This window comes from Anastrepha ludens, chromosome 5 (genome assembly GCF_028408465.1).
Source record: "Anastrepha ludens isolate Willacy chromosome 5, idAnaLude1.1, whole genome shotgun sequence".
In the NCBI taxonomy this organism is placed as follows: Eukaryota; Metazoa; Arthropoda; class Insecta; order Diptera; family Tephritidae; genus Anastrepha; species Anastrepha ludens.
Window position 1 is genome coordinate 48,359,195 of NC_071501.1, and position 19,317 is coordinate 48,378,511.

General features: G+C 37.2%; 2 protein-coding genes across 3 annotated transcripts; both read left to right on the forward strand.

The window, feature by feature from the left end:
* The first annotated feature begins 507 nt into the window (after positions 1-507).
* On the forward strand, positions 508-9,413 carry LOC128863740 (uncharacterized). The gene is made up of 7 exons (XM_054103050.1): positions 508-1,440; positions 4,239-4,563; positions 8,097-8,233; positions 8,285-8,434; positions 8,497-8,654; positions 8,724-8,926; positions 9,001-9,413. Exons 1-7 carry the CDS (start codon positions 643-645, stop codon positions 9,336-9,338), a joined length of 2,109 nt encoding a protein of 702 aa, XP_053959025.1. The 5' UTR covers positions 508-642; the 3' UTR covers positions 9,339-9,413.
* A 3,795-nt stretch (positions 9,414-13,208) lies between these two features.
* Positions 13,209-19,314, forward strand: LOC128865204 (uncharacterized). Of its 2 annotated transcripts, XM_054105327.1 has the most exons (6): positions 13,209-13,704; positions 13,774-14,058; positions 14,124-14,743; positions 14,817-14,988; positions 18,583-18,778; positions 18,845-19,314. In XM_054105327.1, exons 1-5 carry the CDS (start codon positions 13,408-13,410, stop codon positions 18,751-18,753), a joined length of 1,545 nt encoding a protein of 514 aa, XP_053961302.1. In that variant the 5' UTR covers positions 13,209-13,407; the 3' UTR covers positions 18,754-18,778; positions 18,845-19,314. The 2 variants fall into 2 exon arrangements, with proteins under 2 accessions (XP_053961302.1, XP_053961301.1); XM_054105326.1 differs by having other exon boundaries at positions 18,583-19,314.
* The last annotated feature ends 3 nt before the right edge of the window (positions 19,315-19,317 follow it).

The window sequence follows — 19,317 nt, forward strand, 5'->3', positions numbered from 1 at the left end:
CTATGAGAGATTGCTGCATCACTTTGGCTGTGAGCCCTTGTAAAAATTAGAAGTTCTTATGTAGTGTATACACGCTCCAACCGTTGTAGCAACACGTTATACAATGAGTTGGATGGCTGTTTATTGTTCTCATATTCGTGATGTTGAACATTTTTCAAAATCAGGGAATCAAGTGTAAAGGTTCAGTAATAATAATTGATGAAATTTTATTGTATTTATTATTTGTTTTTTTCTGTATAAATAACTGAACAGAAAACGTATACAAAGTTCGTTGTACAATCTGGGAATAAACTCATTGTACAACAGCTAACTCCACCCACCAGAAATTAAAGCATTTTAATTTTCATGCAACCGTTAGAGAAACGTGGAAATCGATTGTACAACATGGTATATATATCGTGTATACTCTGCATTATATAAATTTCACCCCCTATAATTTCTACAGCCTCTTTAATTTTGCATAACATATTCATGTGACAGCTCTCAGGAATGATCGATTACAGCCGTAGTCATAGTGTTAATATTGCTGGGCAACCCTGCGCTCGCGTCGATTTTGATAGCGTTAGATATTTTTCTGTTTTGCTGAGAAATAATATTTTCTTTATAATTTAAACAAAATAGTTACTAATTATCGGTGAAAAAATGAGTGATCCGTTAAAAAAAGGTGGCCGGACAACTGTGGTCTCTTCAGAGCTGTCTGACCTGAAATTTGTTAAGCTGCACAGCCCTAAAATGAAGAGTGTTTACTGGCAGCATTTTGGGTTTCCTACTAATGAACATGATCGCATCATCACTAAACAAAATGTTGTGTGCACATTGTGCCACAAGGTTTTAACTAACCATGGAAACACAACAAATTTGCGCGCACACTTGCAACATCGGCACAAAGACATTTTTCAAAAAATTTGCATCGAAAATGGTATAAGAATACCACCTCGACGTCCCCTTGCCAAACCTAACAATTCTGGAATGGGACCTGGCCGCATGAGCACAAAGCGCGACCCTCTGCGTCAAAAGGTTAAAATAGAGTCTCGGGAATCCATGCAAGATACATCAAATCAAGGTAGTTTGCCAGGAGAAGAGCCATCAATGCTCTATGAGACAATGGTTCCCATGACATACGACGACGACGACGTAATTGATAACGATCACTTCGTGAAAGTAGAAGTGTCAGGCAATACAAGTGTTGACGGATTGTCAAAAGTTAAGAATGCAAATGAACATAGTACTGTAGAAGTAATATCTATGTTGCCAAAATATAGTACAGTTCCAAACTATCGGTCGGAAATGGGAGAAATGGTGAACCAATACCAGTTGCAAGATGCCTTGGTAAATATGGTCATAAATGATGTACGCAACGTGGATACACTTTATGATCAGGGTATGTCGACATTTATTCGCACCCTTTGTGGCAATGTTTCATTGCCATTGGACAAAAAGGTAATATTTACCCTAAGAGTGCTTACATTTAAGTTGTTTATATTGATATATACATTCTATGGACTTGGCAATTTTTTTAATACGTTACCGGAATCACTCGGGCTTTTCCCGACTAAGGGCTGTCGCCCCAGTAAACTAGCGCTGTCCAGTGTACCGTATCCCACTCTATGTACTTCTGCCTCAAAATAAAAAAGTAGGAACATAACAGTCAAGTTTAATCACAAGCACGTATCTTCATAACAGATATTAGATTAAAAATATTCTTTATTTATAAAAGTTATATCCAAGGCACATTCAACAAGGTAGTTGTGACAATACACTCTAACTGTCATACCTCACTATTATTTCAAATCATTTGAAAATCAGCTACATTATACTTTCATTGCATTTTTGTTTACCTTTTAATTTTAATACCGTAATACCTATAATTTTATTACAGTGCACTCGCGATAACTCGAACTAATTAAAACAGGCGCTGTTCGATTTATCGAATTTGTTCGACTTATCAATTGAGTGTGCTATGTTAAAAAAACAGTCATCGATATCGATTTTTCGATCGATTGTTGAAAATGGAAGCCAGTAGAAAATTTCTGTGGTATAGTTTCGTTATACGAATTACATTTTGGTCCATTGGCTGGATCAATGGTGTCACATTCGGCGGCATAAACATAGTTAAAATTAAACCATCCTCGGACTTTAATTCGATTTCGTTGGGATGTGATGGGGCATTATCAATTAGAAGAAGAGCCTTCTCAGGTAATCCCCATCTTTCAAATTTTTTCTTACCTAAATATTAAAGTCATTTAACTTGGTTAAAAAAATTGTTTTAATGAATCTGGATTTTACCTGCGGCACGAACGAATTATGAAACCAGTCTTTGAAAATCGCCGAAGTCATCCAGGCTGATTTGGAATTTTTGTACTCCACCGGGCAGTTAAAATTTTTGAAAACACGAGGATTTCTTGCTTTGTCAATAACGAGAAGTTTAAGCTTATGGTTGCCGGTAGCGTTAGTGCAAGCCATAAATTGCCTTATCTTTCTTTTTTATAAGACTTATGGTGGACTTGGCTACCCCATATTCCTTCGCTAGAGAAGTAACACTACGTCCACGTTTAATTTTGTTAAGGACTTCAGCCCTCTCTTTTAATGTTAAACACTTCAACCTTTTACGATCAATTACTCACGTGCACTGATATACTACAAATGACAAATTTAAAGCAATTTGGTCAATGCAAGATGTTGTTCCCAGAAAACTAACGGGATATTAACGCCGAAATATTCATATGGACAATACACTAGTATACATATAATTTATATACATATACTATTACATATGTATCTATGTACAAAATGTACATGTTTGAAAAGAATGTGTGTACAAATAAATTTGTTTTTTTGTTCGAGTTATAGCGCTTTTTTATTGTTCGAGTTACAAAGAAGTCAATAGGGGAAAAAATGTGTTCGAGTTAGCACGTCGTTCGACTTAGCGGCTATTCGAGTTACCGCGAGTGCACTGTATTTATAATCAGTCGCGCACATCGAAATTTGGAAATGGAATGGAAAAATTTTAAATTACGAGTCGTAAAGGGCACGAATTGTTTTTTTTTTTGCCGTAGTTCAAAAGAGTGAAATGTCGAAATCACTTCTACCTTTTTGAATGACCGTGTTTAGATCCATAAAAAAAAATATATTAAGGTAGCACCGCTATGAGACACTTTTAACATTATTGATGATTACAAGCTATTTAGTCACACTCATTTCTATTGTTGGGTTTTTTTTTTCATTCAAATAATCTAGAAATCAAAAAATGTTTATAACAATTGAATTCTTTATGCCTTAAAAGGTTGAGAATAGTTGACTGTGGCCGCCGTAACAGAATGGTTTGGTGCGTGACTACCATTCGGGAGCGCGTAGGTTCGAATCTCCGTGCATAAAACAGCATTGATACCCGCCTTTTCGACAGTTCGAGCAGCACTGACTAAGGTAACAGCTTATCATGTGTGTGCAGCGCGGGAAAGATTCGCACCTACCATACATCTGCTATATGGTTCGAGGACACCTGAAGGCCTAGGCGTTAGAAAATATCGCCTCTAAACAAAGTTGTTTATGCTGATGCTCAGTTTTTTCGAACGGAAGTGTAGATAGATGATCTGTCGTAAGTGCAGAGATCAATTTAGATAAAACCTCCGGAATAGCGAGTTGCGATTCTGAGCGCCAGTTAAACGGCACTCAAGATGTCATCGTTTGAGGTTCAATCCACATTAGTCCTTAAGTGCAAACCAGCTCCTAGGTTTATTGAGAGCTGGACTTGGATGAGGTTCTGCTATAAGTAGGAAGCACTAAATACCATAAGTTCGAACTACAGACTGCAAAATCTTTTCATTAAAAACATATCCGCCAGGACGACATAAAATTGTAAAATCTCGAATCCTCCATTCATAGGACAAGCATGGCAAACTTTATGGGGAAACTTTGCCTAAATCATTTCATGTTAAAGTATTAAGCTTTTTATTTTAATATATTTGGAGCTCAGTAAAATCCCGCTAATATTCCCAATAAACGTAATTGTATATTTTTGAAAATTGTGGCGATTTTAAAAGAATAGGGAATTGTGGGTCTTTAAAGCAAAGCAGTTTTAAGGATTAAGGTCGAAAGATATGTCAGAATCTGCATTATTTGCGGAAAAGTGTCCGCTAAAAACACGTTTCCGCTGATTCAGAAAAATTTTTAATTAATTTAACATAAAAATGAACTACGATCCAAGTCAGCGTTTATAATTTCTCTGAATTTATTTGCAGATTGAGGCGCTTATTCGCGAATTACATAGCGACAAATTGACTACACTGGCAAGCCAAATTAAAATGCGCTCACAAGTAAAACCGTATTCTTTGGGCTTTGAAATTTGGAAGAACGTTGAAAATAAACATTTTATGTCAATATATTTCAACTATACCACAGATGCACCGGAATACAATCTTCTAAATCAATTGTACTGCACAGTTGAATACAACAAGTTTACATCCATCGACGAAATATTTGAAGAATTCAATTTGGAAAATTGCGCAGCAGCTATTGTTAGCTATGAATATGATGACTATCTTAAACACTTCTTGAAATCCAAGAGTAAGTTTTTAAATTACATTTTTTTATATATTAAATACATAGGGTGGTACAGATATTTTCTTTTTAAAAATTCAAACAAATGAACAAAAGTCAATTTTTTTGTATATTATATGGTATATTCGATAGAGTGATCATCTCCATTATAGATATATAGAATCCGATTTCAATCATGTGGCTGCCAGTACAGTAGTGGGTTCTGTGAACCCAGTTTTCAGAGGCCTTGGGGGCGGTTTCTGACTTTATCTCACGAATGGCATGCTCGATAATGGCCTTAAGGGTCTGAATTGTTAATGGATTGTTCGCATAAGGTCGGTTCTTAATGGCATCCTACAAAAATTTTATAATTGCGTCAAATTGTAAATCACTCCCATATTTACCAATTGACATCGACGAGACGGCTAAACACCACCTATTGCAGATGAAGAGTTCCAGCTTCCCCGAGAGACACGTGTAACATTGGCACAATTACGTTCTGGATTCTGTAGCAGGTTAAACTCCTACTTATCCAGAATCGACCCCGACATACCAAACATATGTCCGGCATGTGAAGGCACCCCGCACGACACTAACCACGTTTTCACATGCCTTCTAAAACCGACTCATCTAACACCCCTCTCCCTCTGGATCCAATCCGTCGAAACAGCATGTTTCCTGGGCATACCTTTAGATGAGCTAGACGAAGACGACCGGTGATTACACTCAGGGCCGTAGAGAGCATATCCGGGCCCCGGGGGAAAATTGCAAATGCGGGCCCTTTCCAATTATGTCTAATTCATATAAATACGTATAATCTCGAGTCCGGGCCCCTCTGAAAACTCCGGGCCTGGTGGAAAAAGTAGTGCAGATAAACATTGTATATATATATATACATACGTAAAATTTGATGTCTTATAAATTGTGGAACAAGGCTACCATCTCAAGTATAAGAAGCATTTCGGCCTAGGTCTGTTGAAAGTTGTATGCGGCAAAGTTTTGTATAATGATAATATCTGGAAAATAAATTAAAATTGATTGATTAAATATTCTATTCTATTGACAAATGTATGTCTTCAAACATGCCGCTCCCTTGCTCTGCCATTCGCGTCGCCGCTAAAACCGATCTGCTGCTGTACCACTTTCGAATATAACAAGAGCAGACAGTTCCAAAATTTTCATCGCATTGGCGCTAGCCACTAGCTAACGTTACTTTAGTTAAATGCGTTCATCGTGGCTAATTAAAACACCCTAAAATCTCAGCTTTCATAAATCTGATGCCAGCCTGCCCTAAGACTTTAAACATTATGATGATTTTGGCACACGATCTTCTGCTTTTGTTGTTGCTAACATTGCTTATACTGGTGTTGGGAACTTTGTTGTTGCGCTGTCTTACTCCTCATAGTGCATAAATATATCTTCTTATGACATTTTCTACACATGTGTGTTAGGTGTTAGGTCGAGCTCCTCCTCCTATTTGTGGCGTGCGTGTTGATGTTACACAAATGGAGAGACCTCCGACTCCGAACGGCAGATATTTTTTATGAGGAGCTTTTTCATTGCACAAATACACTCGGATGTTTGCCATTGCTTGCCGAGGGCTGACCGCTATTAGAAAAAACTTTTTCTTCATTTTGCTCTTTCATCCAGATTCGAACCTATGTTCTCTCTGAATTCCGAATGGTAATCACGCACCAACTCATTCGGCAATAGCGGCCCAGATATTATGATGTTAATATTAACCGTTTGCACTCGAGGTATTATTCGCTTGTACGAACCAGCAACTCGAGACGATTTCGGTCAAATTAGGTAAACATGTCTCTTGTTGTTGTTGTTGTTGTTGTTGTTGTTGTTGTTGTAGCAGCATAAACATTTCCCATACTTACATACGAGGAATGCTGCTGGAGTGACAGCCCTTGGCCGGATATAAAACCGGGTCGTCTCGGTAACATAGAACCGACTGTCGTGGAAACGTAAACATTTCTCTTCTTCTTGCTTGGCGCGATAACCGCTTACGCGATTTTGGCTGAGTTTAATAAAGCGCGGCAGTTGTTTCTATCTCGTGCTAACCGGCGCCAGTTAGAAACACCAAATGAAGCGAAGTCCTTCTGATCTTTCCAACGTAGAGGAGGCCTTCCTCTGCTACCACGCATCGAATACTTACAGAGCCGGAGAATAGGTCAACGTTTATAGATACTTTAAAACATTTATAAACAAACAAGCGTATACAAATAATACAATTCCAATATGTCAAAAAGAACAAAGCGTTGCTCCATTTAAGACTTCAAATCAGTCGGGGGACTGCAGCAGCGCTGCTCGAGTTCACACTTCAAATCAGCCTGGCGCCGTATCGACGTCACTCGAGTACAAAGGGTTTAATATAAAATTAACACACTTGACAAGGAAATCGTTACGTTTATCAAATTTGTGTAATGCGAAGCAGGCGCATTCTTATCGTCAGATTTCTTTGTTGGTGGTCGTATAACTAAACAAATTTGTGTTTTTGCGGATACTTGTTTTCTGTCCCTCACATATTTTGTGCACCTGTAGAACAACACTCAGAATGGACTACAAATAATAGGAGGCCTTTTGCTGTGCTTTGCACAATTGCACCGTAACCAATTGCTGCGATTCAAAATCCTCCAGATGTACATAGGATATGAAGAGATGGTCCTTTTGTTGTTTGTTTGCTGGTTCTGCATTGAAAAAGAGAAAGCTAGATGAAAATGTTTCCTACAATAGCGACAAATACGCAATTTTTCATGTAATCCAATCTGCATCGAAAGCTGCACCTTACACCTTACTTCATAAATTAACCGGAGCAGATGTGATCCACTTTATAACAGAAAAACACATTTGATAATACAATTCACTGCACTTATGTATGTATATACATTTTTACCGACTGATTTTACATAAATTTTTAATTAATTTTAATGATTCTAATTACTGACTTGGAAACTGGTTTTTTCGTATGTGCTTGCTGCTGCTGACCCTTAGCTTTTTACTCTCTGCTGAAAAAAATAATTAAATGATTAATGTTCAAGCTCAATGAAAAATTTCAAACATACCTTTATAAAAATTGTCGAAAAACTTTCGGTATGCTATAAGATATAAAAATAAGTATGTATTTAAATGAGTAAGAATAAGCTATTAAGAATCTCACCACCGCTTTGTCTGCTTGGCGAAAATTTTCAATAAAACTAATCAGATAGCACATCCATTCTAGTTCATCGATATACCGATATCGATAGTCACCACTGCTATTACATATGCAGTAGGAAAAGGAATTTCCCTTAAAATACCGGAAATTAAATGTAAGATTGTGTTGGTAATCATCTGAAAATTTTTGATTGCAGTGGTGAAGTAGTTACCACCGGCTTGCAAGATGATCAACAAGTTTTTAGAAAACATTTAGTGTGGGCACTTAAGGTGTGCTTACTATATAAATATATGGTACTACTATATTATCGCTACTTATATATTATCGAACTTTTTTAAATTCGCCAACAAGATCCAAAACATTTGTCTTTGATATTTTTATTTGTTTTTTTGTACAGATGTCCCAATTATATTGTCGTACGATGTCACTGTGGACAAGTGCTTGAAATGTGTATTCGCTTTACCGGATGTGGCTTCAATAATTGATCAAGTTAAGGAAATGATAATGCGCTATGGATCGGAGATTAGTTCAAAGGTAAATTTTTTTATTTAAAAAATTAATTTAATTTCAATGTATTTTCAACAGGATGTAGACATTCCCACAATAAATGATGAATTCCCCTGGACGTTTTACGAACTTTTAAAATTCTTTTCCGAGACCGTATCATGGCCCGAAGACGTTGATATTCTAGTTTCTTCCTCGAAAGTTATTGTGGATACGTTAAATATCTTAGCCGTAAGATGCAAAATAATATGTGTGTGTAGCACATGATCTGTTCATAAGTCGATTTATTGCAGATAACATTGGATACGCTTAAGGGTGAGGAAATCCCACACAGTAGTATGTTATCGCCTATAACATCCAAAATTGTGAATAAAAAATTAGCTTTATGTGAAACTGACGATGAATTTGTGGCGAATATAAAAACAACTATAAGCAGAGAACTTCAGGACGTGTAAGTAATTATTCCTATAATAAAAAGTCACAACAGTTTCACCAAATTTAAAGAAACCACTGTTTATAGTGTAATTGCCGATCACCACTTGACCATTGCGGCATTGCTTGACCCTCGATTTCATCGATTAACAACTGTTAAAAATCTAGGAAAATGTATCCAAATTTTAACTAATAATTACAACAAAATGCACCAACAAGATGGAGGTAATGTGACAGTGACAAAAGATTCAACCGAAAATAAACCTGCTACTTCCACTTCAAGGAAGTCAAGTATGTTACTCATGCATTTTTGTATTTCGGCTAGGTATCTATGTTCTTTCTAATTATGCATTTGTTTTTTATAGATTTGGAGATATTTTTTGATATTCAGGATGAGCCGGTCCCTTCATCTGCAACGCAGGAAGAGTGTAACTTAGAAAGTGATCTGAAACGTTACCGAACGGAAGTATATGTAAATTTAGATGAATCACCGTTTTCATGGTGGAATAAATTTGGACATATGTATGGGAGCTTAAAACGTCTGGCACCCATTTACCAGTGCATGCCATGTGTTGTGAACATGAATTTTAAGAAGCATGTCAAACAGCAAATTTATGAACAGCATAAGCGATATATGCTTACAGGCAATTTAATCGATGCAATTCTTTTTCTGCATAATAATAACGATAATAAGTTTGATTAGAGCACGAGGGGAGTAATTGTTAATATTTTATTATTAGTTATAACTCAAAGTAAATAAACGCAGTTATATAACTTCGTACATTTCTAGTTCGTTATAAATTGAATTTATATATATATATATATTTATACAAGTAAGTATCAACTTGTTTTTGTGTAGTTCCCACAAATATCTGTATTTCCACTTAGTGTACAATATTTCTCTAATAAAATCTCTTGAGAACGAATTCCACGTACAGTCAGCATTCGTGAAATCGCACAGAAAAAAGCTGGGGGCTGCTTTTTTAATCAATCTATTATTAGTGGCCATATGATGTCCATAATTTTGCCTATACTTAAAAAAACATATTTGAAACTGGTTTTAGTTCAAATTTAATTTTTTTAAAAAAGCATTACGACGCATAATTTAAAGCTATTAAAATTTATTTTGATATTCAGTAAGACCCTTGAGATTTGATTTAAGAAAAAAACATTAAGCCATATTATTAAAAAACAAAATAAGAATAAAAAAGCAAACAACTTTACTAGCACCTCGGAAGACTATCAAAATTATCACTAAATAATAAACTAATATATAAGACTAATAATGGCAACTACTATAATAATAGGGCACCAAACACCAAATAATATACAAAGTTTTTTTCTTATAACGGTCGCTCCTCGGTAGGCAAACGCAAATCTCCGTGTGTAATTCTGCCACAAAAAAAGTCCTCGTAAAAACCATCTGCCCTGCCGTTCGGAGTCGGCTTAAAACTTCAGGTATATAAAATTTGTTTATTTCATTTACAATTCTTGCCCAAAGAGCACTAAGACTTAACGATATTCCTGACCAAAAGATCGGAAATTTCACAGGACATCTGGTAATCGCAATAAAATTCATCAACTCTGATATTGTGCAATTGCGAGATGCTATAACTATAACTACGCTTAAGGTCCCTAGGAATTTAAGATATTATTCCTTCCTCTTCCTCTGCTACCACCGGCTGGTACCGCAGCGACTACTTTCAGAGCCGGAGCGTTTGTATTCATTCGGGTGACATGACACAGCCGCGTAGCCGCTGGATCTTTATTTGCTGCGCTATGTCTATGCCGTCGTAAAGCTTATACAGTTCATCGTTCTATCGCCTGCGAATTTCGCCGTTGCCAACGTGCAAAGGTCCAAAAATCTTGCGCAGAATCTTTCTCTCAAACACTCCAAGCGTCGCTTCATCGGATGTTGTCATCGTTCACGCTTCTGAGCCATACGTTAGGACGGTCATGATGAGAGCCTTGTAGAGTGTTAGTTTTGTTCGTTGAGAGAGGACTTTACTACTCAATTGCCTACTTAGTCAAAAATAGCACTTATTGGCAAGAGAGATTTTACGTTGGATTTCAAGGCTGACATTGTTATCGGTGTTAATCCTAAATATAAGAAGTATTTTAGAACCTCGAAATCATAGCTGTCAACAGTGACGTGGTTGCCGATACGCGAGTGCGCCGACTGTTTGATGACAGGAGGTACTTCGTTTTGTCATCGTTCACCATCAGACCCATTCGCTTTGCTTCTTTATCCAGTTTGGAAAAGGCAGAACGAACAGCGCGGTTGTTAAGGCCGATGATGTCAATATCATCAAGGTATCAAACGGCTCAGAGTGGTCCTTCCCAATTCTGACGGCGCTGCTGGTGTTGAACAACGTCATCTTGCATAGCCGTATTAGTTTTGCGGGGATACCAAATTCAGACATCGTGGCATACAGGAAACTCCTTTTTCTCCTCCTTCTTATGCATTGGGTAGAGCACACTTACCCAATACCATTATCATCATCTTTAATGGAAAATCTTCATGAATATCATCTGATAATTTGTCCAAAAACCCCATATTTGGCTTTAATGAGCCAACATACAATTCAAAATTGCATAAATATTTGGTCGTTAAGAAGATTTGTTTTCGTTGGATACCGCATAATTTTACAAATATCCCAAAAAGGGCACGTGTCCATTAGTGCAAAGAAATGTTGAAGAAATTTAGCCGCGGTTGTTCAAAGCACGCCTATGACATGAGCCGGAAACAACAACAAACAGCAAATGGCAGTGCGAGTGCTACAAGGCGGGCTTAATCTAACAAAGCTGTTCGCGGAAGAAGCACCCCAAAGCAAATGGTAATCTGTTTTTTTTTCGGAAAATCTTGTCATGTCGCAACCATATTACTAGAGAAACTTAAAACAGTCAATTCTGAGTGGTGCACACTAATTTTTTTGCCAAAAGTTTTCGGATGATAAAAAAAACAAACGCCGAAGATGAACCAGCCTTTGCCAAAACAATGCGAGTTCTCACACAAGAGTGTTTTAAGCACTCAAAATATCGAATTCATGAGTCATTGGCTTTGCCGCCCTGATTTGGCACCTAATGATTTCTTTATGTTCCCGAAAATCGAAAATAAAATATTCCTGAAGAGGAATCGTTTTGGAGGAATCCGCTTCCAAGTGGCAAAAGTGGTTTCAAAATTGGCGAATGCAAAAGTGTATTGACTTCAAAAGAGAATATTTTGAAAAAAATAAGCCATTTTCATTATTGTTTTACTGTGTTTTCATTATTGGACGCAAAATATAAAAGGCACCCCTCGTAAAAAGGTTTGCATTAATATAAGTACAAATATTGAAAGTAAAACCATTACAATAATTTATATTTATTACTTTCGTTATTTACTTACAGTCATTTAAATATTGAATAAGAATTGAAAAATTTTCCCATTCCCCACGTTGGCTTGAGCTATTTCCAAATGGTGGCTTTGCTTTTTTCCAGACTATACCGGTCTACTTTGCTTGCACTCTACTAAATAAAACAAAATCCGTTATGATTTTTGGAACAAAATGTATAGTTTCTTACTTATCAGGCTATTTTAGCTGCTCATTAATTTGGGTGTACATCGCATCCCTTTTTAAAATATTTTTGTAGGCGCGTGAATTTGTGTTGTATAAAAAGTAATTTTAACGAACTAAATTTATTAATTTTCATTTTCAAATAATCAAGTTGGTAGAGAAATGTTCTACTCTAACGTTCCGTAGTGCTGCCACTAAGCATACGACATTTGTAAAAAAACTACGATCAAACGCTTGAGGTCTCAATGCGAGTTGCTCCCATATTTAAGTTTATTTCTACTTATCTGTCAAATCCACAACCGACTGAACGCGAAATTGCGGTTTAACTGTTATAGGACTGTCACAATGAGACAGTTGGGGTAAGGCGTTTGACTGTCATAACGTGTAAAACGTACCGTGATGCCATATATAAACAGATGCTCTTGTCATGATGCGTGTTAAGAGATTATTATTGGTTTCTTATTCTTATTGAAGCGGAAGAGGGTTTTAATATTAGAATTTATGGTAGTCGTAGACGTTGGGTGACCCCATAATTTTGAGATATGGACGCACATCATTTTTTCAGGAGAACTTGGTTAAGCCTAGCCTTTTTTATACTCTTCCAAACTTTTATCGAAAAGATAACAGTGTATTTGGGTTAGTTTAAATTCCATTAAGTTTTGGTATTTTCTTTGATATAAGAAAACCCACCAACGATAAAAATCTGCGCGGTGCACAATTCTTCTTCTTTAAACAGTTGTCATTTGCGCCGGAATTGCCGTACGCCATAAGAAAATATTTAGTTGCATAGGTTTTTTGCATTTCGGCATGGCGTACGGCACGTATATGTGGCGCTTTCGCCTCAAAACTAGATTATGCCAGTTAAACTCGTTGCCGCAATGGATCCACTGCAACGTACCTTTGCTGCACTAATGCGTTACTAAACGGAGAAGAACTGATTGGGTCTTTAGATAATGAAATGCCAATACTCTAAATTCAACCCTGTTCGATTGTTTGTTGGACGATGTGATATTGACAGCTGATGCCAATCTCATAAAAAAAAAAAAATACGAAGAGATAAAAGCTGGAAAAATTCGCCATTTGATTTGTGTGTATTGCGATCGACATTGTCATCGTCGTCGAGTCGACGAACTTCCTTGTTTTCACAAAGATATTGTGCACTTTAAGTTCTATATTTTCTTAAGCTGTGGATGATTACTTCAACAAAAGTGGGCGATGGGAAACTCAAACTCGAGAAGTGACTCTGGCAGCGATGGCCCAAATGGGGCCCCAGCTGGAGCCAAGGAAAAACCCCCCAAATCAACAACTACGCTTCCCATACGCGATGGATCTTCCGTAGGAAATAACAATGCTATGTTAAAAGCCGAGAAGGCAATGAGTAGATCAGCATCGGGTGCAGATGTCACGGAGAAGTATTTAACGCAACTCGTGCCAATTGAAAAATTATCTGAAATACTTAAGGAGAAGTCAGTCAAGCACGGGGTCAATGGTATAGTTTCGGATGTGTTTGTGGTGAGTAATATTATTGTTATGCTTATTTTATACTGATTGCGGCATTAAGTGTTGTGGCCTCTTTCGTAGTCACAAGTGTTTCCTCATTATGCTGATTTAGGCAAACGACTTTTTCACCTAATGCACACTGCATCGAAAGCAACCACAGCCTATCTAGGCACGGTGGCATTCCGCCAACAATGCGAACGTTTTCTTGGTATAATGGACGATGACAAAATTTTAGAATGCTATATAAAAATGTTTGCAGAAGAGGATAATCCAGATTTCATTACTAAAGAGGGTGTAACTCGCTTACTTTTTACGTGCTACACTATTGCTATGCAACATTCTGGCAACGCAGTATTGTGCCCAGCAGTAAGTAAATTGATATAATATATAGTTATCAAAAGTAGTGGATAACCTTGACCCTTTGATTACAGATTAATAGAACATTTGGCTCGGTGACCAAGTCAATATTTTTTAGCCACGACAACCTAAGTTTAGGCTTTGTTTGTCGTTGGTTTGAACAGAATCTTATTCGTTTGGTTCTGCTGGTGCATAAATATTGCGTACATATGTTGTCAACATCTTATAGAGGTCTCGAACAACAAGGTCAGACATGCGGCATTGAACTTCAAACACCAGTGTTGGAACAACGTAATCCATTCCCTGATGCAGCTGGCAGAGATGAGGGAGATTCAAACTATGATTCATTAATGCCATTATCTCAAGCATGGTTATTAGCTGGAGCGCTTCCTCCGCTTTATTCTAAGCCCCAAACGATACAGTCGTCAAACGCCAATAAGTCTTCTGCAGCTCAAATTTTCAAAGAAAAACTTTCTATGATACCATCACATTGGACTTTATTGTACAACTCAAATGAACATGGACTGGGTGCTAATCGTTTTTTGCATCACGTTCTTGGCTATCGCGGACCAACACTTGTTTTAATACATACCAAGGACGATCAGACATATTGTATTGCTTCGCCAAATGAATGGAAGGAAACTCATTTGTATACGGGTGGTGAAGGCAGTAGTGTAGTTCAACTTTTTCCAAAGTAAGAATATAAATATTTCTGTTGTTTTATATATATTTTGTGTTACATCGGGCGTTACATATTATATTTTAAGGTTTGTGATATTGGAGAAAAAACCCAACATTTTGTACTTAAATACAAGCATACGAGGTTACCCCAAAGGACTGCGTGCTGGATCAGATCCACGAAAACCTATTATCGCCGTAGACGAACATTTCGAAAGTGTAGATTGCAAAGGACTGGCTGCAGTGCTGTTGGCAATAGAGGTAATTAAAAACAGTTATAGGTACTACGTAAAGGTTAATGGTGTTTATAGGGACCTATGGTTTTACGCCGCCTCCGAACGAGATTTGCCATTGTCTCCCTAGGAGCAACCGCTATTAGAAAAACTTGTTCTATTAATTTGTGACACGCCCGGGGCTTCAAACCTGTGTTCTTCCGAATGGTAGTCACGAACCAACCCATTCGGCTACGCCGGCCGCCGGAATTGTATGCTGAAAGAAATAAGCCAGCAAAAGAACTTAGATAGCCGTCCTGCTCCCTTCAGTATCCTCGGTTTCCAATGTTCCCTAAGCCAATTAAATAGCTTTTTCATTCTCGCATTGTTCTTTTCTGTCAGCTTTTTTGAATTAAGAAATGAGTTGCCAAGTGAAACATGGCATATTTGGAAAGAAACCAACCTTCTGAATTCTATATACCTTGTAAGTTTTTTGAGTCTGCCATGATGATTATGTTACGTTCATTGCGGAAAAGTATTTGACTGATTTTTTGCACTAAACATGGATAGATACCGAAACGAAAGCGATACTGTAAACAGCTGTAGTTGTTGTAGCAGCATAAACATTCCCCATACATGTACGGGAAATGCTGCTGAAGTGACAGTGCTTGGCCGGATATATAGTAAATTCGGGTCGTTCCGGTAACGTAATATAGAACCGACTGCCGTGGCAACTATAAACGATTTTTTTTATTGGCTGCAAACCAACTCATTTGTATTTATATGGGTATAAGTAGACATCGGATTCTTATCCAAGTGCATTTTTTGTTTAACATCACATGAAGTTCGCACCTAGGTAGAAACTCATCATAATAAAAATTTAATTAATAGGATCCTATTATGTTTTGCATATTTGCATGTTTTTGCATATTCAATTTGCATAAAAATCCGATCTCTAGTTATAAGACTTTCATCCGTTTCGACAACAAACATGTTCCCAATGTGGTGTTCTTCATTCAAATACCCCAACGGACGAATCGTTCATAATGCGACAAACCTATATATCCAGAAGTCCTGATAAAATCGTGTCAATAAATTTGCATGAATAAATTTTAAAACTTAATATTGATAGCTTCAAGGCTTCGAGGCGGTGAATTGACTTCCTGTGAATTTGTTATAAATTCGTGAAATTCTTTTAAAAAAGTACAAGGCAAGCATGAGGCAGTTTTCAGTTGTTGTTGTTGTAGCAGCATAAACATTCCCCATACATGTACGGGAAATGCTGCTGAAGTGACAGTCCTTGGCCGGATACAAATTTGGGCCGTTCCGGTTACATAGAACCGACTGTCGTGGAAACGAGGCAGTGTTAAGTCATCTTTACGGGTATTCTTACACAACTTTCTAATGACACCACTGTACAAACTTCGACGTGATTTTATGAGAAAAGCGCATAAAATTCTTGTCGAATCATACAAAAACAAATAAAATGTATTACCAAAATTTGTTTCTTTATACATATATTGTCTACTAAAACGCCTACAAAATCTTCTCATTCTCGAATTCATGTGATAATAAATTTACAACAAAATATAGCCAAGCTTTAAGTTTTAACTCAACAACATAAGCTTTAAGCTTGAATTTCATGCAATAAGCTCAAAACAGTATCATGCGGGCAAAATTTAAATTAAAACTTAACCTCAGCAACTCTCGAGCTCCAACTCAGAGTTCATGCTCATTTTTATTGGTGAGAACACCTCTTGTCTTCTCTCCTTGTCCCCCAGTTAGTAAATGAAGTTGCCCAGCTGTGCTTTTGTCCCGATGAAAAAAAGGGCGATGAGACCAAAGAGCAGTTCTATAAGTTCCTGGCCGAAGCATATGGGCGCAATATTTAAACGTTTTAGCGATTTCATATAATTTATTTTAAAATATTTATGAAGATATATATAAATTAGTGTGTACTATTCGGAAGTGCGTAGGTACGAATATCCGTGCACGAAACAGCAAAATTATAGAAGTTTTTTTCTAATAGCGATCGCCCCTAGGCAGGCAATGGCAAACCTCCGAGTGTACATTTTCTGCCATGAAAAATCTTCGCATAAAAAACCATTTGCTGTTCGGAGTCGGTTTAAAACTGTTTATTTTTTGTCGAGATGACACCCGTGAAGAGGAAACTATTATGAGTACTGCTATACTGGCATAACAATATGCATGACTTGTAGCCTCACAGCTACACCTGCGTACTAAACACCTCTCCACAATCTACCACTCTCCCCGCGGAACTGCCAAAAAGGTATTACCTCAAGGGGCTGGTTAGCTCATAGGATGCTAGGTATGACGTATACGGAGCTCCGCGCGTCTCAAATCATTGTGAATATGTTTTGCATGCGTGCAGATTCGCTTTCAGTTATCACCCCATTTCAGCATAAAATATATAATATATTCTCCGTTTAATATGCTACAGATCTCGGGAGCATAGGGGGGGTATTGCAACAAGACGTGATCAGCGTCTTCTTCCCGCTCCGTGCAGATTGGGCAGTTTGGAGAGCTGTAATGGCCGAATCTATGGAGGTATTTTCAAAATACCCCGTGCCCTGAAAGGAATTGGGTTAGGTGGAAGTTTGTTTCCCCATAATTCCTTTCTAACTACGTCATAAGAATGGGTATTAGCCCATGCGTCCATCTACCTTTCGGTGACCTATTCCACCGGTCTTGTCTGTGGGCGATCGAACGACGCCTTTCTTCTGCAATATTTTTACGTTTTGCTCGCCCGATGTGTTCGGATAGCCTTATATACACTCGCGGCATTTCTTTCGCCAAAACGTCTACGAGGACTTGACCTGCAATAACAAAGGAAGCATCGTCCGAAATTGTACGGAAGCCGCAGATAGTCCGCAAAGCGCTTAGCCAATAATGGCTATCAGTTTTTTTTTTCAGTTTAAAACTGTAGTCCCCGCCCGAGAACATAAACACATATGGGAGGGGGAACTCGTCCAAATACCTAACAGAAGTGTACGTGCCATTATTTATTTATTTTATATGTTAATACCCAACAATAGGGAAATTCAAGCTTGAGATTACGGTCGATAACAGAGGAAGGCTGCTTGATTTCTTTGCGGCACATAACTTTGTAGTGTACCTAGCAGGCTCCAGGGCTATAATTCGAAGCTATAGGTGCAAGTGATATCATTTAAATATGTTGGCAGACAGGTATGCACCGATTGTTATTAAAAAATAATTTTCTATTGCTGTTGCACGCGTTTATCTAATCCGATTCCTACTGATATCTTGAGATCGGTATTTTTACCGCAACAAGTATGATTTCCAACAGTAAGGAATACAACTTTCTAATAATAAAATGAAACAATCCTTAGCATCGTAATAAAGCGTAAATTCACGTTTATTTAATCAATATAATACATATGAATGCGACACAAAGAAATACAGTCAATACCAATAGGATGCATATCTAATTATGCATTGGGGTAATGTTGGTAAATATGTATACATATGAAAGAGAGAAGCATGTATCGCAGACGCACATTGAAATTGTTTACTTGTTTCATTATCAAATTGTGTTAAATGTAGTAAAAAATTACCATATCATTTGTATTTTCATACTTTCGTCTATTGAATTCTTTTAAAGGTGTGGGGCTGCGGTGATAAGGCATCACGTGATGTGCAATTGGATATTAAAAAATGGCAAATAAAAGAAGCTGAACGACAACGTACAGTTAAATTAACTGCCGCCGATTGGATGGATCATCCCGATCGATACTTATTAGAACTGGGAGGTCGCACAAACTACAACAATTGAATGCCATAAGCCTTTGTTGACGAATGTATGCATAAACTTTTACGTGCCTTGAGCCGCTGGCATCAGCAATATAACTATCAATATTTATTAGAGTACATAATGAACCAGTTTCGATATGCAGTTATCGCAGTTGAAGACCTTCAAGCAGAAAAGACATGTGTCGACGTATTGTTCGGTCAGTCAACAATTCCAGTGTCTTACTTTTTAAGTGTTTAACGATCTTGCAACCTAATATTAGTTTGTCTTTAAAGTGTTTTTATGTAGCATGGGTACTTATATATACAATATATATGTATGTATATACTCGGTCTGGTCTATTATCCGATTGTAAAGTATTGAAGTGTTGAAATTTGTTCTATTTGCAGTAGACGATATATATTTTTTATTTAAGAATGGAACGTCAAAATTTTTCTCTAAATGCGTGGCGTTGCATTAATTGTCCAAGTATGTACTTAATAATCCGATATATTAATTATTTTCGAACTGAAACGTCCATTTTATTGTTAATTGTAATAAAAAATACATAATAAAATGATAAAAATTAAATAATATCAGAAATAACTA

Coding starts and splice junctions, on each gene's coding strand:
- LOC128863740 (XM_054103050.1), top strand. CDS start 643: ATGAGTGATCCGTTAAAAAAAGGTGGCCGGACAACTGTGGTCTCTTCA. Junction 1,441..4,238: donor CATTGCCATTGGACAAAAAG/GTAATATTTACC, acceptor ATTTATTTGCAG/ATTGAGGCGCTTATTCGCGA. Junction 8,927..9,000: donor TTCCACTTCAAGGAAGTCAA/GTATGTTACTCA, acceptor TGTTTTTTATAG/ATTTGGAGATATTTTTTGAT.
- LOC128865204 (XM_054105326.1), top strand. CDS start 13,408: ATGGGAAACTCAAACTCGAGAAGTGACTCTGGCAGCGATGGCCCAAAT. Junction 13,705..13,773: donor TAGTTTCGGATGTGTTTGTG/GTGAGTAATATT, acceptor CCTCTTTCGTAG/TCACAAGTGTTTCCTCATTA. Junction 14,744..14,816: donor GTAGTTCAACTTTTTCCAAA/GTAAGAATATAA, acceptor TTATATTTTAAG/GTTTGTGATATTGGAGAAAA.